The sequence below is a fragment of the Rattus norvegicus genome, chromosome 16, assembly GCF_021556685.1.
Source record: "Rattus norvegicus strain SHRSP/BbbUtx chromosome 16, alternate assembly SHRSP_T2T, whole genome shotgun sequence".
Classification (NCBI taxonomy): Eukaryota; Metazoa; Chordata; class Mammalia; order Rodentia; family Muridae; genus Rattus; species Rattus norvegicus.
The window spans coordinates 9,666,795-9,687,353 of record NC_141549.1 but is presented as its reverse complement, the minus strand read 5'-3'; the positions used below and the strand labels follow the sequence as shown (position 1 = coordinate 9,687,353).

The 20,559-nt window shown below is 42.2% G+C and overlaps 1 protein-coding gene and 1 pseudogene across 31 annotated transcripts in view; both read left to right on the top strand.

Moving 5' to 3' along the window:
• Positions 1-20,559, top strand: part of Shld2 (shieldin complex subunit 2) — a 99,542-nt gene that overhangs the window by 51,193 nt on the left and 27,790 nt on the right. For 8 of the 30 annotated variants that reach the window (XR_015639497.1, XM_087588768.1, XM_087588774.1 and 5 more), the window contains 3 exon segments: positions 6,445-6,542; positions 14,822-16,327; positions 19,949-20,056. Coding sequence is in view for 26 of the 30 variants with exons in the window: in XM_087588768.1 (XP_087444894.1) it covers positions 14,827-16,327; positions 19,949-20,056 (1,609 nt within the window). In the remaining 4 variants the exon portion in view is untranslated. 30 annotated transcript variants of the gene reach the window in all.
• On the top strand, positions 7,807-9,468 carry LOC148000377 (outer kinetochore KNL1 complex subunit ZWINT pseudogene; annotated as a pseudogene). The gene has a single exon (XR_015640231.1). The product of XR_015640231.1 is annotated as an outer kinetochore KNL1 complex subunit ZWINT pseudogene (transcript).

Genomic DNA, 20,559 nt, shown 5'->3' with positions numbered 1-20,559 from the left:
CTACCACAGAGCTGTTATGGGCATCATTCCGAAGTCTTTCTTACATTTCAACTATCCTCATCCATATTTCCAGAATTTACAACTTGTTAGTCTGTGTTGGTGCCATTGTATACTGTTCTCTCTCTCTCTGTGTGTCTGTCTGTCTGTCTCTGTCTGTCTCAGTCTCTCTCTCTGTCTCTGTTGCCTCCCCCCCCCCCCCCCTCTCTCTCTCTCTCAAGTTTCTTTCTGTTTTAATATGTCATCTGCTAGAGTGAATGATCATGTGCCAGGGTGCATGTGTTCTATAAATTATAGTTTTCCCTCCTAATTCTGCTTATTTTATTTTAAATGTGCCTTTCTGGTGAGTTATCTTCGTTTGGGTTTATGTTAGGGGAAGTCAACTGTAGTGACCACACCTCACGGAAGTCGCAGTGTGGGGTTGCAGGAGAAGCTACTGTGAACTTTGCTTGTGTTTGGAGGCAGAGTCTAGAATCCTGGTTGGAGAAAATACACTTTGTAGTTTTTGGGCATCCCTGTGCCCTCTGCTCCAAACTATAATATTTAAGTGATGAAATGAAGCTGTAAGGAGTAAGAGAATAAGAATGAGGAGACTGTGTAGGTTAGAAGGATGAAAGGCACTAGAGAAATTAGTTTGTATTAAACTTGTAAAAAAGAAGGACAAAAGAACCTTTTTGTACAAGATACGAGTTACAACATGTCTGTCAAAAATTCTTAAGATATAAACGCATACATAATAAGGACAAGATTTTAAATATTAAATATATATTTATAAAACAGGAGAGCAAACAAAGGTAAGAAGTATAAACACAAATGAGCAGCTTTCAGTAAATGCTTCTTTCTGATGGAAGACAGCCGTCCTGTAATGTTTAGTTCTGCCCATTAGGACATTGACTCAAATAGTTCATCAAATTCTGTCAGTAATTTTCTGTGACTCATTTACTTCCTGCTGTGGCTAGAGTGGGGTGTTTCAGACACCTCCCCACTTCTGTTACTGCTAGGATAATCCCTGCCTCCTAGAGGCTGTTACTCCAGTGTGGCTCCTGCTCCTCATCCCACCTTCTGCCGTTCTAGGTTTCTCTGGATCATTTGCTCCATGGGGCAGAAGAATGGTTGGGGAGATGATGAGCAAGGCAGGTCTCTACCTGTGGGCCTCTCAGGTTTCTGAGTCCTTCTTTGCTGGTGGATTGGAGCAGGCTATCGACAGCCATCTTTGGTATTCAAGTAAGACATCTGCAGTGACACTGTGGACAGCGTCCAAAGCACCAAGGTTAGCATAGTGAGGTGCGCCTTGTCCCGTGCGGCACACTGGGAATTCCTCTTTCCGTCTCTGCAGAGCGTTTGCTTTTTCCCCCGGTAGTCAGAGCATTCAGATGGGAAGTGAGCCTTCATCAGCTTATTTTATGTTGTTTTACCCTAGTTAGGGAAACCATGATGTGGATCTGTCCACAACAACCCTCATTAAACGTGCTGTGCTGGGGCCTCAGCTCTTCACTCTCAGAACACCTGAGGGAACTGCCATAGTGAGCTCCGTGAAGAACTCACGCACACACGAACATAATAATACTCGTTGAACTCGTCGTTAACTTAACTTGTGTTAAAAATTAGAAAATCCTAATACAAAGATAAGAATTAATAGAATAGGCAAGAGAATTTGACTATGTTTGGCATTTAAAACTTAAAAAAGTCAGGCTGATGGGTCTGCAGAGAAGTGGTGCACAATGGAGTTACTTATTTGGATTTCTTATAACCATAAAATGTCGAAGACAGCTAGAAGAAACAACCAAATCAACTTGTCAACTCTCCCTGAGGAACACTGACTGGGACCCCCAGCGACAGCACAGGGAATAGCTTTAAGGATTAACAAGTGGTGTTATGTGGAATTAAACAGTTTCTGCGTGACAGAAGAATCAGTCAAGAGAGTGAGGAGACATTCTTCAGAATGGGAGAAAATCTGCACTAGTTATACTTCACGTAAGGACTTACTATCTAGAATATATAAAATTTGCAAAAATTCAACCCCCAAAATTCAAAATTCTCAGCTCATGGGCCAATGAATTGGACAGACAGTTCTCAAAAGATAAATACAAATGGCCACTGATCCTTTAAGAAATGTTCAACGCCCTGAGCCAGCAGGGAAGTAAAGACTATTTTTGGGATTTTGTTTCATCCCAGTCAATGGCTGCATTAAGAAAACAAATAAATGGCAGCAAATGCTGGGGAGGATGTGGGGAGAAGCTGATGTACTGTTAGTATGAACCCAGGTAGACACGGGAAACCTGTGTGACAGGGTCCCAGACAGCTACAATTAGAACTTCCACATGACCCAGATATGCACAGCACTCCTGGACATACGGACAGGAAGCTCAGCTGGTAGAGTGGCCCCAGCATGCATAAAGCCCGGCGTCAGTGCTTGTATTACATAAGCCCAGCGTGGCGTTCGCCCATAATCCTAGTGCGCTATAGGTAGAGAAAGGAGGACCAGAAGGTTAGGCATCCTTTGCTTCATAGCCAAGTTTAGGGCCAGCCTGGGGTGTATGAATCACTGTTTCAACAACAACAAACTGTCGTCTTTCACCAGAGACATGTGCACATCCATGTCTATTGCTGCTTTTTTTTTTTTTTTAAATAGAGCCAAGAAATGGAGTCAGTCTCAGTGTCCCACGGTTCTTGTGTGTGTGTTTGCTGGGAATGAAGCTGAAGGCAATCTGCCCTGTGCTGCAGTCTAGCTTAGGGTAGATTCCCACTAGTGGATGGATGGGTGCTGAAAGCTTGTTATACACACTATAGACATTTGGTCAGCTGGAAACAAAAGGAGAATATGAAATTCATAGGGGAATGGGCAGCCCTGGAAAATGTTCTGTTAAAGGAGTGACCCAGCCTCAGATAAATACCTCTGTCCTCTCTCATATACAGATCCGAGTTTCTAGTAGTTTTCTGTATGTATCTGTGTGCGAGTGTGGGGAGTGCTAGAAAACTAGAGAGGACCTGTGAGAAGGGAAGAGGTTTTAAAGGAGAAGAATGCTCAGGGTAGTAAACACATTGAGGTGAAGACGGAAGGGAGACCACTAGGGGCAGACGAGCCTGCGGGAGATGGGAAGGGGTGTGTGTGGGTCAGAGTAAAGCACAAATGTCATAAAGAAACACATTACTCTGTGTGCTAATTAAAAGACGAATGCAAGTTATGATTGACAATGTAAAACTGATTTGTTTTTCTGGTTCTCACTGTTGTAAATTTGTCCTTTTTGGTGGTAGTTAAGTGCATAAAAATGTATTTGATGGTGGAAATATGAAATTCAGTGTGAAGCTCCAAATGGCTACTCTACTGTATAGACGTTCATGGAGCTGTATAGACTTTGGGTCTGTATAATTTCTATGTACAATTTTTTTATAAATAAATTTTAAAATTAAAAAAGTAGGAATCAAATATTATTTTGTGTGGCAATTAAAAACATGTTTAGGGTAACATTACGAATGTCTCAGGAGATAAAGAATTGGCATAAGAGGTAGAATGTATAGATCAAAGCAGTAAAAAATTTCAATTTTATCGTTGCTACGATGTAAAATATGATAGGAACAAAAGCTTAGAGGAAATACAACATGTTGTATTTCAGAAGTCTGTGAGAGTGTGGTTCCCTAGACCATAGAAAGCTAACATTAATAATTATTGTATGTCCCCTCACAATACCGTGAGATAGGAAATAATGTTATTCTCAGTTAACAAAGAAACAGTTTTCACTTGACAGATAAAGAAACTTAACAGTATTATGAACTAAGAGATATATGCACCTATAATAGTAGAGTGAACCCACCGGAGCTGTCACCTGGCTTTAGCACTTGCTAGTTTCAGAGTAGGAGGGGTTTGAATTCATACCTCCTGTCTGAGTCCAAAAACAGATGCTTTCATTTCTGATCCCTCTTTACATTGTTGTCCTCTGATGTTACTGAGTAATCTTATAATTGCTTGATATTTGTGGGGAGTAGACATGAAAAACCTTCATAATGGCAATGATATTTGTAATTGTGAGGTTTTTTTTTTTTTTGGTTATTTATGGAGTAGAGAAAGTACTTTTAATCACATGGAGTTTGTAAGAAACTCTTTTTTTTTTTAAGTTGTATTGTGGGGAAAGACAAAACCTGCTGATACGGTTCATCCTGTTTCATAAATCTTTGACCCATTCATCAGACTCTGACCATTCTAAAGATAAAGACTGTGAGGTATTCGTCTTTCTGACTGGTGGCCTTCTGCAGATTGAGAAACTGTGTAATGATTAACCATGGTAATGGATATGCACTTGCTGGTTTTACCTGGTATCTTAATGAGCTTTAACCCTCTGAGTACAACCAAACATAGCCTAGAATCATTGAAACTCACCATTTATCTATGACTACTTATATGTAAGTTTTCTTTCTTTTTTTTTTTTCTTTTCTTTTTTTTCGGGGCTGGGGACTGAACCCAGGGCCTTGCGCTTGCTAGGCAAGCGCTCTACCACTAAGCTAAATCCCCAACCCTATATGTAAGTTTTCTATGATAAATATCTCATTCCGACCTACCAGTCTTCACCATTATCCTCCCCCACTCACATACTCATCCTTCCTATAACTTATACTTAGCAGCAGCACCCTTTGGTGTAATTCTAAAAGTCATATTATTTGGTGTGTGTGTGTGTTGTGTGTGTGTTGTGTGTGGTGTGTGTGTGTATGTGTGTGTGTGTGTGTGTGTGTGTGTGTGTGTGTGTGTGTGTGTAAAATGCATGCCTTGGCATGTGGAGGTCAAAGGATAGCTCAGGTTCTTTCCTTCCACTGTGAGTCCCAGAGATTGAATTCTGGCCTTCATCAGGCTTTGCTTAGTAAAGCATCTGTATCTCTTGAGCCATCTAACTGACCCTGTTCTATATAATTAATCCGGTTTACATAGTCAGGCCATTTTCTAGCTAATTCCTAGAGAGTGGAAGTCCCACACTTAAGCTGTTTGTTGAGATAAATAAATGAAGACATAGTCATAGGTAAGTAACTGTGTGTTTTACATCATTTGGATTCATTTCTGGATCTGGGGGCTGTCTCTGAAGTGTCAAGACTGATTGTTGGGCTGGAAAGATGGCTCAGTGGTTAAGATCACTGACCGCTCTTCCAGAGGTCCTGAGTTCAAATCCCAGCAACCACATGGTGGCTCACAACCGTCTGTAATGGGATCTGATGCCCTCTTCTGGTGTGTGTGAAGACAGCTAATATATTTATCTACCCCTTCATAGAAGGGGAGGAAGCCTTTGAATTTTTATCTTTGATTCTTCTGTGATACTATCAAGTGTAGTAATGCTACAAATATGAATAGGTCTGAAGTTGAAGGGTTACAAACTTGTAAAGCATAATTGGAGATATAATTGGATATGTGGGAATGACGTGGATAGGCTTGGGTTCAGTTCTGTATAGTTGTGTAAAGTCACAAGACAGCCCAAGAAACAGCAGAGTGGAAAATAAAAGTCAGATCATTGGCGGAGCTGGTTGGGAAAGAGCAGTGTTCTGAAACTAAGGAACAGAGTGTCTCATAGTGAGAGCACTGTGAGTACCCATTTGGCAATTTGGACTTTGTTATTGTCTTAATAGAGATAAAAATGAGTGTCAGATTTCACGATACTGAGAAAATGCTAAGTGAGGACACAGAGCAGGGGAATGGTTTACATTCTTTCTGTATATCTTGGAGACGTACGTGCACATCTTACAGCCAGCATGGCCCTTAGGTAAGCCAACTAGGACAGCTTTCTGGGTCCTGTGTTGGTTTGGGGATGATTCTGGGCTGTACTTCACTTTCCCCTAAACATTCAGTGTTGTGACTCGTCATATTCCTGAGAGCTTGTGGAAGATGCAGGCCATAGGCCGTTCCATGCTCACTGTGCTGACTTACACGCCTCTTTTCTCTTGATATCCTGCTTTTAGTTCTGCGGGATTCCTTATCTCTCATGAGCATCACTTTATCTTCCCCAATAAACTATAAATGCCTTCATTTTCCTTTTATTGTTCATTTTCCATTGTTAGTATAATGCCTCACAGTTATTTTGATTATGAAATAAATTAATACACATCTGTCTTTTAAAACCCAAAGTAATTCTATTTTGGTAATATCACAGAATTAAAAATGTAGAATGTTTGAGGAAAGGGTTGATAAACAGTTACAAATGGCAGTAAGGTGAGGATTGAAAACTGGTGTTTGATCAGTCTAGATGGTTTCCCATATTGAAAGCATTGTAGTAAAATTGTTGTAATAGGAGACAAATTTTTTTTTTTTTGGTTCTTTTTTTCGGAGCTGGGGACCGAACCCAGGGCCTTGCGCTTCCTAGGTAAGCGCTCTACCACTGAGCTAAATCCCCAGCCCCAATAGGAGACAAATTTAAGTGGGCTGAAGAAAGAGGATAAAGAAGCAACATGAAACTTTGTGTTTTCCTTTAACAGATTCTAGGCTAAAGGGAAGAAGCCATTAGAGAAGAATACCCCGAGGTCCATGAGGACAATTTGTGATCAATGGTTACTCATATGCCTTGACTTGCTATGTAAGTCTTTCTCCCTCTTGATAGCATTTGAAGGTTTTTGCAGTGCTACTTGGAGCCTCCTTGTGGTGAACCTAATAATGACATATAAATTAGAAAAACTTGATACACCAGTCATTGCATATGTAGATTATTTTTATGAGGGTTAAATGAAGGTAGGTTTTGTGGTTGTGATAAGAATGCTTAGTTCTTTGGTTTCCAATGAGTTATAATGTGATGCCTAAAATTGTTGTAACTTTGTTTCTGTAGTACTTTATTGTTATATGTTTTACTTGAAAATATTTATTTTAAGCCCTAATACTCTTCTTAAACACATTTTTAAAGATTCATTTGTGTGTGTGTGTGTGAGTGTGTGTGTGTGTGTGTGTATGTGTGTGTGTGTGTGTGTGAGTATGTGTGTATATGTGTGTGTGAGAGTGTATGTGAGTGTGTGTGAGTGAGTGTGTATGTGTGTGTGTAAGTGTGTGTGTGAGTGAGTGTGTATGTGAGTGTGTGTGTGTGTATGTGTGTGTGTGTGTGTGTGTATACCAAAGGTGTGGGATTCCTAGGAGGATCCTATGAAGGAGGAGTTAGCGTGTGGTTAACCTGCTGATATCGGTGCTGGGAACCAAGCCTGCTTCCCCTGAAGAGCGCTGTGTACTGTTAACCCTGGAGCCATGTCTCCAGGTCCTTAGCTGATAAACGTAATAGGTACCATCACTGTTCTCTCCTTTCATATTAAATATCAGCACTAGGGGGCTGGAGAGATGGCTCAGTGGTTAAGAGCGCCGACTGCTCTTCCAGAGGTCCTGAGTTCAATTCCCAGCAACCACATGGTGGCTCACAACCATCTGTAATGGGATCCGATGCCCTCTTCTGGTGTGTCTGAAGACAGCTACAGTGTGTTCATATACAAAATAAATAAATAAATCTTTAAAAAAAATATCAGCACTAGGACTGTTGTTCTATATTCTATATGAAGACTGTGAAAGAAGTGCCTGTATGACCAAGTAAAAAGAACTGGCTTTATGAAAATAATACATATTAATCAGAGATCAAAATATTGAACATAGAAGTATTTAAAATGATCATGTATAATTTAGGTCCTTCAGGTCCTTCATGATCCTTTTGAGACAAAGTCTAGTTTTGTAACCTCAGACTGGCCTCAAACTTATGAGCCCTGCTGCTTCCAAAATATTGGAATTATAAATGTGTGCTAGTATACCTAGGCAATTCTGATCCTTGATGCTCGTCTGTATGGGCTTTTTAAACATAAGTACTTCTGAACATTTCAACAAATATCCCTGTAACCATATCCAGTTCTTAAAAGTGAAACTTTAGTCAGAAAGATGGCAGATGTGGAGAAAACCCACTGTTGTGACGAAAGAGGTTCTGGCTAAGGCAGCAGGCATTCTGGAACCTGTAGACTTGTAGCTTCCTTGCCAAGAGCTGCCTGCCAAGATCATGGAGGAGTTTATGAGGAACTCTGAGAAGAAAGACAAGCTGCTTTGTAGTCCACTTCGAGTAGTGAACTTCTCACAGGCTTTTCTGGCTCAGGAGGAACCAGATGCTTTGGTCTCTGAAGACACAAGTCAACAAAAGGCAACTGGAACTAAGAAGCAGTCGAAGGAACTGAAGGCCACATACTCGGATCATGTGGATATCATAAAATGTGCCGTGTCTGAGGCCTTACCCCAGGTTAAAGAGGCTCACAGGAAGTACACAGAGCTTCAGAAGGTGTTTGAGCAACTCAAGCTAAGAAGTGAGTCCTTGAGGAGAAACTATAATTAGCTCAGAAACAGTGGGTGCTGCGACAGAGTCTGACAAAGATTTCTACAGAGGTAAAGAGACGCTGGAAGAGAGCTCTGGAGAAGCTTGGTGGCTCACATCAGGAGCTTGAGACCTTGAGGCCGCAAGCAGGACAGAAACAGGAGAAACCGCAGAGGAACTAGAGCTACTCCAGCTGCTGTGTTCCCTGCAGAATAAGCTGTCATCTCCGAGGACAGAGATGTCAGAGGGCCCGCCCTTCCACCCAAGTCTCCCTATAGATGAAAGGGTGAGACGAGAGCCGTGCTCCAGCCGTGCGAGTGCCCAGCTTGGGCTGAGACCAGAGCAGTTCCTTCACTGTTGAATCTCTAGGCCTAGGCTTGTAGCCTCTGTACGATTTTCCATGCTGATTTAATCTGACAGTATATTCTGGCTTGTTCTTGTTCACCTGTGTCTAACTGCTGTCTCTGTAAAACTGTACCAGTGAAACTGTCACATGCATGCATACAGGCACATGTGCCACAACCACCTTTTTCTCTCGCTGACCTTCAATAGTTTTTCCTCTTGCCCTCTCTTTTTCTTTGCCTTCTTTCCCCACCGGATGTAAAAGTAACTTTATGTACCTGATGTAGTTGTCCCAGAGTCTTACTGCTGAATAAGCTCACCCTTTGTAGTTTTTCTAAACTGGCTGGCTGGTTCAACTCAGCTCTTTTGGTTCAAAACCCATCTCCAAGATGACTGGTTGAAATGGGCCTCTCTTGGCTTCTGATGCTCTGAACTCCAGGAACTGAAATGTACTGACTGCACTGACTCAACTGAACTCCACTGCACCGAACTGACTCTCCCTTTACTGCCCCTCCTTCCTGTGCTGTCCTGTGAGTCATGCTGTCAAACCTTTCTCTGATTCGTCACTTTGCCCCTCAATTAGACTGGCAGTTTCAAACGTGGCACTTACCATTTCAGCTGTAGTCACTTAATCCTGCATGCAGAACTTGAGTCTGTTGAATCTAGAATGTGAAAACATGTCTTTGTGACTGTGACCTCACTGTATTCAGTATTGTATAAAAATTTTAGGAACTCTCCGAGTAAACACTTGGTAATTGCTCATTGATAGAACAGAAAAATGCTGTGTAGATAATAAACAAACATGGCTATAAGATTAATTAAAAAAACTTCATCAATATAGTTGTTCTTTATGAGTACCCTTACCACAGTCTCATTGCTGCTTGCTTCAACCTTTGTTGGTTTTTTTTTTTTTTTCTTTTTTTCCGGAGCTGGGGACCGAACCCAGGGCCTTGCGATTGCTAGGCAAGTGCTCTACCACTGAGCTAAATCCCCAACCCCAACCTTTGTTGTTTTATTTTGTGTGTGTGTGTGTGTGTGTGTGTGTGTGTGTGTGTGTGTGTGTGTGTGTACAGTCTTCTTCTTAGGTAGCCATCCATCTTATTTATTGCATGCATCTGTGGAGTGGGAGGGGAGTGTCTGCCATGGTGCCTGTGTGGAGGCCAGAGGACGACTTTGCAGAGTCATTTCTCTTCATTTACCTCTACATGCTGTATTAGTAACTTGTCTGTTGCTGTGGATAAAACACTGTGACCAAGGCAGCTTATAAAAGGAAGAGTTTATTTGGTTTTATGGTCTTGGGGAGGTGTGGCTTTGGAAGCTGAGGGATTGATTACATCTTAAACTGCAAATACAAAGCGGTTGGTAAGCCGGAAATGGCTGTAAATTCTCAAAGAGTTTCTTTCAGTAAGCTTTCCTTTCCCCAAACAGCACCACAGACTGGGGACCAGGAACTCAAAGCTGAGCCTTTGGGGAACATGGGCTCAAGGGAACACACTCAGGATGCTAGTGGCCCACTGAGATGTCTCTCCAGCCCTGGGCCTGGCTTCTGCCATGGGTGCTGGGGATTCGACTCAGGGCCTAAGACTCGCACAGCAGGAACGTTACTGACTGAGCAGCTCCCTAGCCCCTTGCTTTTCATTTTCTAGCACATTCTAAAACTTCATACATTCATGCCATAAAAAAATAGTCTTTTGTTTGTTTGTTTGTTTTTCATTTTTTGAGATAGGGCTTCTCTGTGTAACCTTGACTGTCCTGGAACTCACTCTGTAGACCAGGCTGGCTTTGAACTCAAAGATCTGCCTGCCTCTGCCTCCTGAGTGCTGGAATTAAAGGCATGTTCCACCACCGCATGGCTAATGATATATTCTTATTGTTGTTGTTACTTTGGTTCTTTTTTTGTTTTAGTTTTTGTGTTTTGGCTCTCCTGGAATTCACTATATAGACTATGCTAGCTATCCTCTAACTCACAGAAATTCACCTGGCTCTGCCTCCTAGGTGCTGGGATTAAAGGTTTGTGAATTCTTACTGTTAAACTTTCCACTAAGATTTATGTGTTTAGAAGATGCACCTTCTTTATATGTTTTTGCTGCAAATCCATTGTTTTCTTCGTGAGCTGTCGTTCTCTTTCTAGTGTATGCTTAGAAAGTCTGCAGTCATCACTCCTGCAATCCTCTACTTTAGTGTTCTGTCAGTGATTCCTCAAAGTGCAGGCCTTACATGAACGCTGGGACTCCAGGAGTGAAGCTGGCATGGTGGAGGCTAAAGTGGAAGGGTCGTCATGGGCTTAAGGTCAGCCTAGACAGTGCCTTCCTGACCAACTTGGGCTGCAGACTAAGACCCTGTCTTAAGATCAGTCAGTCCATGAGACACCCAGACTCATAGGAATTTCTTATTCCTCCCTGCCTCCTTCATTCACTCCCCTCCCTGTTGTGGTAAATATTAATAAATTATTATCCCGAGCTGGTGTTGGCACCCATAGGGCCACATGACACTGCGGGGATCTTTATCTCACTGCCTCCATGTTGCCCCCAAGTCCTCTCAGACCCAGGCGATCCGTGAGCTGCTCCAGTGTGGCACCGCGCCACGCTGGTCCCTAGAGTCAGTTCCAGCACCTGTGGGGCCGTATGGAACCAACCATAATTTATCTCTGGTCAGTAACTCTCTACTAGCGTGAACTCTCTGGTTCCAGCTACCCGGTAAAATAAGACTCAAGAAACTGCAACCCAACAATCAGATTTGTATGTTAAATTCTCAGTCCACAGTATGTCTACACAGTAAACTCACAACCAATTGATAAGGATATAAACCGCCCACCGAGATAAGATAAATTGACCTATAGAAATCCATCCCTTAAACATTCATAATAACTTGTATCTACGCAGAGATGCAGGGCGAGGATCGTTACGCCTGCCTCCGTCTTGACTCTCCTGCTCCCTCTCTCCCTTTCCTTCTAAAACTTTGTTCCCTCCTCCCTTCCATCTCGTCCAATGACAGGCCTTGTTTTACCTTGTGTCTGCCTTCACCTACACCTCCCTCCCTCCCTCCCTTCTTCCTTCCTTTCTTCCCTCCTTCCTTCCTTTTTTCTTGTGGCACTTGAGATCAAACTCAAAGAGTTGTTTGTGGTGGGCCGGTGTTCCTCCACTAATTTATATCTCTAGTTCTTTGCTATTTTCAATGTGCACAAAGTAAGTTAATGCAGTTGTCATGTGTGTCATTGTCCTGTTCAGCTGTAATTAGCACCCAGCTTGACTGAGATCTGATCCCTGAGGGAAGGAGAGACAGTCTTGCACGGAAGTATGAGATTTCACGTGGCTGGAGTCAGCACCGCTTTCCGTAAGCCAAAGGACAAGAAACCAGATCTGCAGCCACTCATACAAAAGCTGTGCGTGGCCTGTGGGTAACCCTGCTGTTGGGAGAGCAGACAGGCGGATGCTGGGAGCTTACTGGCCAGCCAGCTTATTAACCTCTGCAGAAAACCTGAGATTCAGTGGGAGACACTGTCTCAAAAACAGAAGGGAGAGCAGTAGCGGGTACGCAGTGCCTTTCTCTGGCTTCTTAATGTGTTTCTGTGCACACCCACACACCCACACCCACACACACACACACACACACACACACACACACATACACACACACACCCCGAGTGTGAAACTTCAGCCATTATAGGAAGCTAGGAGAGAATCTATATCTCATGGATTGTATTGGTAAAGTGAAAGAGATCAGTAATACCATTTGTTGCATGTGGGATCAGGAGAGGATGGTGGAGATTTAGAGGGAAGAGATATAAAGGGATGCCGTTTGCAGGGTCAGGATTGCTAGGATCCGCTTTGGAATTAATGGTAAGGAATTTTAAACAAAACCACTTTTCAGATAGTCATTACCACCCCCCAGCCTTGACTCCAGCCCAGTTTGTAGACAGAGTGAGTAATGATTCAATCCGTTTGATTCTTTCCAATCAGCAGGATTGATTTACTTACACCAGGTGCCACAGTTAATGGAGAAAAAGTTTAAATGAAGAGTTTCTTTTTATATGTTTATGTATTACATGAACATTTGAGTTTGATCTCAGGTGCCACAGGAAAAAGAAAGAAAGGAAAGAGGAAGAAAGAAAGAGAGGAAGAGAGGGAGGGGATGAAATGAGTGAATGAGGCAGGGAGGAATAAGAACAAGAAAAGTGTATTAAAGGGAAGAGAGTATATATACTTGTAAACCCAGGGAGGTAGAGGGGAAGTTAGGAACTCTAGGACATCCTAGATGTGTAGTAAGCTCGGGGCCAACCTGGACTACATAAGCCCTCCTCATAAGATACCCCCAATAAAGGAACAAAATAAAAAATATGGAAACAATAATTTTTAGTTATTATACTAAATCACTTGTACATTTTAAAGAGAGCCTCACTTAAACAAACAAATGGAATACATATTCTTTCTTTTAGTTTGAGCCTTGTATGTTGGTTTTGACATTGAGTTCAGAGGAGGACTGAGAATGTGTGGAGTGAAAATGATGGGTTTTTAAAGGTAATATGCAATAATAAATAATGCCTACCCTTTAAAATTAAGTCATTATTTGAATGGGGCAGGATTTAACAGCATAAGAAATGAACATTCTAAAAATGTACTTGTTTGATTTTGCAGGTTCCCTGTAGTTAAGCAGGCTTAAGTGATTTGGGCTGTGTGCTCTTACTGCTGCCTCTTGTACTGTGAGGGAAGCTCAGGCAAGCCCTGAAGTTGCAGTATGGCGAGGATATGGTCACTTCCCCAAAAGATTGCAGTGACATATGATGATGTGCATGTGAACTTTACTCGGGAAGAATGGACTTTGTTGGAACCTTCCCAGAAGAGCCTCTACAAAGATGTGATGCTGGAGACCTATAGGAAGCTCATTGCCATAGACTGTAACTGGGAAGATCACAGTAATATTGAAGAACATTGTGAAAATCCTACTGTAGAGAAACTCTCTGGATATATCCAATGTGTTAAAGGCTACTTATATCACAGGCATCTTCAAAGTGATGGACCAATTAATACTGGAGAGAAACCCTATGACTATAACCAATGTGCTAAAGCGTTTGGACAACATAGTCATCTCCAAATGCATAAAAGAACACGTACTAGAAAGAGACCTTACGAATGTAACCAATGTGGCAAAGCCTTTCATTGTCAAAGTCATCTTCAAAGACATAAAAGAACACATACTGGAGAGAAACCCTACGAATGTAACCAGTGTGGCAAAGCCTTTGCACGATGTAAATATCTTACAAGTCATAAAAGAACACATACTGGAGAGAAACCCTGATAATGTAATGAATGTTGTAAAAGCTTCGCATGTTATGGTGGTCTTAAAGGGAATTTTAAAAACATATTCTTGTGAGAATCCTATAAATATAATCAATTTAATAAAGCCATTTCATAACAGTCACCTTCTAAGGCATGGAAGGAACCATAGTGGCGACATGTAGTGGGTGTGTCTGACTCCTTTGCCTGCTCTTGATGCTTTTCCTCCTGCTTAATTGCATTGCTAGCATTGATATGAGGGGTCGTGCCTGTTTTTATTGAAGCGTGGTATTCCTTGTTCAGTTGACATCCCAAGAGACCCGCTCTCTTTTGAAGGGAAATGGCAGCGTATCTGGGTTTGATGGCACTTGTGAAGAATGGAAAGAACTGGATGGATGGATAGGAAACTGTGGTCTGGATATCTATCAAGTGTGAGAGTAAAATAAGAAATAAAAAAGTAGCTGCATAGATTTACACACACACACACACACATTTGATGCTTATTTTGTTTCTCTGAGTATTTTAAAATTAAAATTTATTATTATTATTATTGTGTGTGTGTGTGTGTGTGTGTGTGTGTGTGATGTATGTATTAGTGTAGGCCTAGGTATGCTGTGGTGTGTGTACGTAGAGGTCAGAGGACAACTTTGAGAGTCACTTTCCTCCTCCTCCAAGGGACTAAACTCAGGGTGTCAGGCTTGTGTAATAAGCACTGTTGCCCACTGAGTCACCTTGCTGTCCCTTTTCTCAGCCTTTAACTGAAGACTTTTTTGATTTTTTTAAATAGTTTCTTATTTATTAATTTTGTAATTGAGTAGCATACCAAAATAACCAACCTGCATATTTGTGATCAGTAGTTTGTTTTTAACAGATATAAGAGTATACTATACATTAATTTTGAAATTTTATTTTTATCAGAAATTATGAATCGAGGACCTCAAGTTCACATATTTTGGGGTGCTCCAGTTGCTGCACTGAAAATGACAGTATCCCAGGAAACAGCCTCCTTAATGTCCACTGCCAACACCTGGGAAAAAGTCCAACTCTTTTTCAAACAGCGTTCTTTGTGTCTGAAGGCTGGAGATCAGGAGTTTAAAAGTCTGGAAGACTGTCAAGTCCCCGAAGGTTTTGGCCCACCCGGTCTTCTTAGTGGTCACCTTTTAACGACTTATGTGAATAGGTCTGCTCAGGCGGAAGAAGACTTTAAACATTCTGAGTCTGAAACACAGAATGTAAAGTCCCAGAAGATTAGCCTAAGTGATATGACTAGTGTATGTCGACTTACGGACAGAGTTCAGCATTTACCTGAAGAAGAAAAATACCAAAAGCTTCCATATGAAAATAAGAAAATTATAGATGAGCAGTCTAAAACTCAGTCAGATGCCTGCGTTCAGAACTTTCAAAGAGATGTGCTTCAGTTAGATCGTAAGTGTGCAGCTGAACTGGATCTGGGCTATAGTAGTGGACAGAAGAATACAGGGCCAGAGGCTGAGGAAAAAAAACCAGAGCCAACAGGACATCGTGAAACACAAAGTCAGGAGAGCTTTGCCTCTGACACACAGTGTGAACCACAGTCTGAGGGAGCAGTCAGGCAGGCCTCAGGCCAGAGAATATCTCCTGATACTGAATTTCTCAGGGTAATGACCGCCAGCCAGCGTGCTTTTCTAGCTCAAGGGAATGATAAAGGTCAAGACTATATTAATAAGAGGACTGTAAACCTGGAGGCAGAACCTACAGGCAGTCAGGGAGTCAGAGGAACTGAAGGGAATTTTAGTGAGCCTGGTGGAGATTTTGAAGAAGGATCTGAGCAAAGCCAAGCATATTCCCTGGAACTTTTTAGTCCTGTTTGTCCTGAATCAGAAAGCAGTTACGGTCACATAAACCCTGGGAAAAGTCTTGAAGAAAATATAAGCTCTCAAGAACTTTCCAGTCGTGAGGAAAACCTGCCACAAAATGAAGCACACGTTGAGTTGTGTGGCTCAGGAGTGCTGTGTTCCCAACCAAGCAGCTCCCATCGAAGTACAGCTAAAAGGAGCCAGTGCTCTAAGGACAATGCCCGTCATTCTACAGCTCACTCTGAAGTCCATCAGGTGTCCAAGAAAGCAAGGATGGATTCCAATAGAAGAGAGGCAGCCCAAGCAGTGCCCCAGAAGATCATGCCTGAATTTAAGGATAGTAAAAAAATATCATTAATAAAAAATTGTGATTCTAAAAGTCAGAAGTATAACTGCTTAGTCATGGTGCTAACCCCATGTCACGTGAAGGAAATAAACGTAAAATCTGGACCGAATTCTGGTTCTAAAGTGCCGTTAGCAACGATTGTAGTAGTCGATCAGTCGGAGATTAAGAAGAGGGTTGTTCTGTGGAGGACTGCAGCATTTTGGGCACTTACAGTGTTTCTTGGTGATATAATTCTACTTACAGGTAAGGCAGTTGTGGCATAGTGCTGGTCTGTTTTATAAAGCTGTGCTTTCTGCTTATTGTTTCCTTTGCCACTTGTCTTCCCTGGGTGTGACTGACCCCTTTAGCATATGTGTTATTTCCTTGGGCTTTAGCTCCCTTCTTGGCTCTGTGCTGCCTTCCCATTCATTTTCTCCTCTAAGAGGCCTGCCCTGGTTGGTTGTCACAGTCATCCATCTTGTGTAGATGGAGTCCTATCACTGGGCTCCTTTCTGCTGTCCCACAGCCGGGTCGTATGTCTGATTAACTCTTACTTGACGAGCAGTGTTAGGAGGGCCACGCCTCTTCTCACTCCAGCAGTGCCGTGCACGGTAAACTAGTCCTGAAGGAGCAGACACAAATGTTGATGTTTGGTTTGTTGTGCCACAGTCGCATGGCCTTGAATATGCTGTTTTATTCAGCTGAGGATGGCCTTGCAGTCTTGTTCTTCTTAACTATTTGCCAAATGTTAGCATTACAGGTGTGCACTATCACACACTGCTTGATGGTGTTATTTTTTTGTGGGTGTGGTGTGCTTGTGTGTTTGCAGGTACATGGGCATACATGTGTTCAGCTGCAGCCCTACACACACACACACACGCACGCACGCACGCACGCACGCACGCACGCACGCACGCACGCACGCACACGAAGGCCAGAGGTTGATGTCAAGGAGTTTTCTTGATGGCTTATATTGAGGCAGGGTCACTTGCCTCAGAGATCACCAAGTCTGTCAGTCTAAATAGATAGCTTGATTCAGGGATCCTGCGCCTCTGCCTCTCTCATTCTGGGATTGCAGGCGGCTACCATGCGGCCAGGCGATTACTTGGGTGCTGGTGATCCAAACTCTATCTTCATGGTTTCATGGAAAGAGCTTTTCTGCACTGAGCCATCTCTTCAGCCCTTGACTTCACCTTTAATACTAAAATTATATTAATCATGTTTGAACTAAAAGTCTCATAGAATTAAACTAGTTTCTTAAGAATACTTACGGATTGCTCCCTCAAGTTACTGTCTATGCATACATCAATCAGTACATAAGCATTAGTATACTTATGTATTGAAACTTTTTACCAGGCCCTGCTAATTTTGGACTACATTTGTCTATCATTATTATGATTAGATGAAGATATTTATTAGCTCGAATTTTCAGTTGAGGAACCCAAGATCTAGAAACATAAAGAAACTACACAATGACACAAATCTAGGAAGAGACAAGACATGAAACCATTTGGGCTCCAGAATCTATGCTCTTTTTTCAAAAATTTTTTTCTTCATGTGTTTTTTCCAGTTAGGCTTCTCTGTGTAGCTTTGGCATCCTGGAACTCACTCTGTAGGCCAGACTGTGCCTTGAACTCACAGGGAGCTGCCCACCTCTGTCTCTTGAGTGCTGGGAATAGAGGTGTGTGCCATCATCTGGCTATATATTCCTATTATATAGTTATAATAATAAACAAGATACAATTCTTTTTTCCCATTTTCATTAAATTGGGTATTTCTTATTTACATTTCAAATGTTATTCCCTTTTCCAGTTTCCTGTCCATCAGTCTCCTAGCCCCTCCCTCTCCCCTTCTGTGTGGGTGTTCCCCTCCCCATCCACCTCCCCATTACTGCCCCCCCAACAACCCCCTACACTGGGGGTCCAATCTTGGCAGGACCAAGGGCTTCCCCTTCCACTGGTGCCCCAACAAGGCTATTCACTGCTACCTATGCAGTTGGAGCCCTTGGTCAGTCCATGTATAGTCTTTGGGCAGTGGTTTAGTCCCTGGAAGCTCTAGTTGGTTGGTATTGTTGTTCTTATGGGGTTGCAAGCCCCTTCAGCTCTTTCAGTCCTTTCTTTAATTCCTCCAACGGGGGTCCCATTCTCAGTTCAGTGGTTTGCTGCTGGCATTCGCCTCTGTATTTGCTGTATTCTGGCTGTGTCTCTCAGGAGAGATCTGCATCCAGTTCCTGTCAGCCTAAACTTCTTAGCTTCATCCATCTTATCTAGTTTTGGTGGCTGTATATGTATGGGCCACATGTGGGGCAGGCTCTGTGATAAATGTGATAGTTTGAATATGTATTTAGATCTATCCATGATATAACTGGTTTCACAGTGAGGTCTTCTGTTGGTTAATATTTTTGTCAGCTAACACAAGGTAGAGTCTTAGAGAAGAGGGAGGCTCAGTGGAGAACATGTCCCCATCTGATTGGCCTGATTGGCCTGTGGAGCATGTTTTATTGTATTTTAAATTTACATTGCAAATGTTGTCCCCTTCCAGGATTCCCATCCATAACCCCTATCCCATCTCTCCTTCCCCTTCTTCTGTGAAAATGTTCCCCCACCCATCCACCTACCCCAGCTCTTTAATGAGTGAGACAAGAACCAGCATTTAGGCCTGCTGTAAGTCCAACCAGCCAAATAACTAGGAAAGAGGCTCCTAGTATTATTTTTTACAAATTTCCTTCCTTCCTTTGAGCTTTCTACGGAAAAAAAGTGTTGTGTACTTTTGCTTGCATTGCTTCTTGTGAATGGCCAATCGTCCACATGAGTTTTCCTCTTGGATCAAATACAGATCCACTCTTGATATTCTGGGCATCAGTACTAGCTCCAGCTTCCAGAAGACTAATGGCTGTGATGTTTGGTAGTACTACTCAGTGCAGTTCACTCATTGTTTGTGTGATACTCATCGCCATATAGCTAAAACATTGAAAGCAATGTAGTTGAATGTATAATGTATATTCTGTAAGCTCCTACATCAAGGGGGTTGCTTCGGTCTAACCCATCATGTAGACGTTTGGTCTTTTTGCTGAGATAAGCCACAATTACGTATGCCCAAATGAGTGCCCCATAAACACATCCATTATAGGTTCTGAAGTCTGTTAATGAATCTGTACCATATATTATTTTTGGTACAGCCATGGATAAATGACCGTATCTGTGGCCCAGTGCAATAGTGCTGAGTTCAGGTCTCCTCCAAGTTCAGCATCTTTTGAAACTGCATAAGCCAATTCTGTTATTGATGATAGCCCAATAAAAATGTAGATTGTCCTTTGGTTGCCATGTGTATAACTTGCTGCCACAAATTCTCAGTAGTGTTCAAGTATTCCATATTATCTATAACATATTGATTATGTTCATGTGCTATAGTTCCACCCAAGAAGTTCTTCATATTCATGAATTTAATGGTGTTGGGGTTTGATTTCCTCTGGATAGAAAAGGGGAATCAGTATTTCACTAATGCTGGTGCTTGGCCATTTTGGTGTGCTATCATTCCTACTGCTGCATGCTGGGAAAAAGTAGTGGGGTTTGGGATGTAAAGGCAAGCTCATCTGAAAGCAATGAGTGTTGCTTTCTCTTTTTCCCTTAGACCGGGTGACTCCTGGCCTGTTCATACCTCAGAAGGCAAAGAAAGGCCTGGGTTCAGACACTAGATTTGCTGTCTTATCGCTTTGAGTCTTTGGGTAGGTCTTTCAGCCTAACAGAGCTCTAGTTGTCTGGTATGTGAAATGTATGTGTGATGTTCTGCTGTGATTGGTTACTGTTGCTACTATATGTTTCCTTAAGTTAACCGCAGTGTACAGGAGTTCATGGCATGACCAGACTTCCTTTGTTTTGTTTTTAGATGTTGTTCTTTATGAGGACCAGTGGATTGGTGAGACAGTACTCCAATCAACACTTACCAGTCAGTTACTGAATCTGGGAAGTTACTCATATGTCCAGCCCGAAAAATGTAAGACAGGTTTGGAATGTGCTGTACTTGGGATGCTTTTTGGCTTTAAGCTAGTACAAACCCAGTGTGAGCACACTGTGGATTTGATCTTTTTGCACTAGTCGTGCTCCCAGTGGCAGAGCGCCATGGCTGGCAGTCAGCATCCAATTAGAAAGTGAAACCGTGAGATTTCACACTGCCATGCTGCTAAGTGGGGCGGGTGGTAGGTTAGGTGTAGGTAACACATTTTTGATTTATCTTTGGTTTATGGTCGGATTACTGGAATGTTACCTCATTGTAAACCCACTGTAAGTCTGCAAACAAATAGGAAAGATTTGAGTAAAATGTTTCTTTTTAATAGCTATTTTCACTTGTAAGCTAAAATTGAAACTCATTTATTTTATTTTTTTCCAATATTAGTATTGAACATAGGCCCCACCCAGTGCTAAGCCTGTGCTTTGTCCCCATCCTTTTCAAGAAAATTGAAAATAGAATTTTAACAGATGACTGTGGTGGGGTAAACA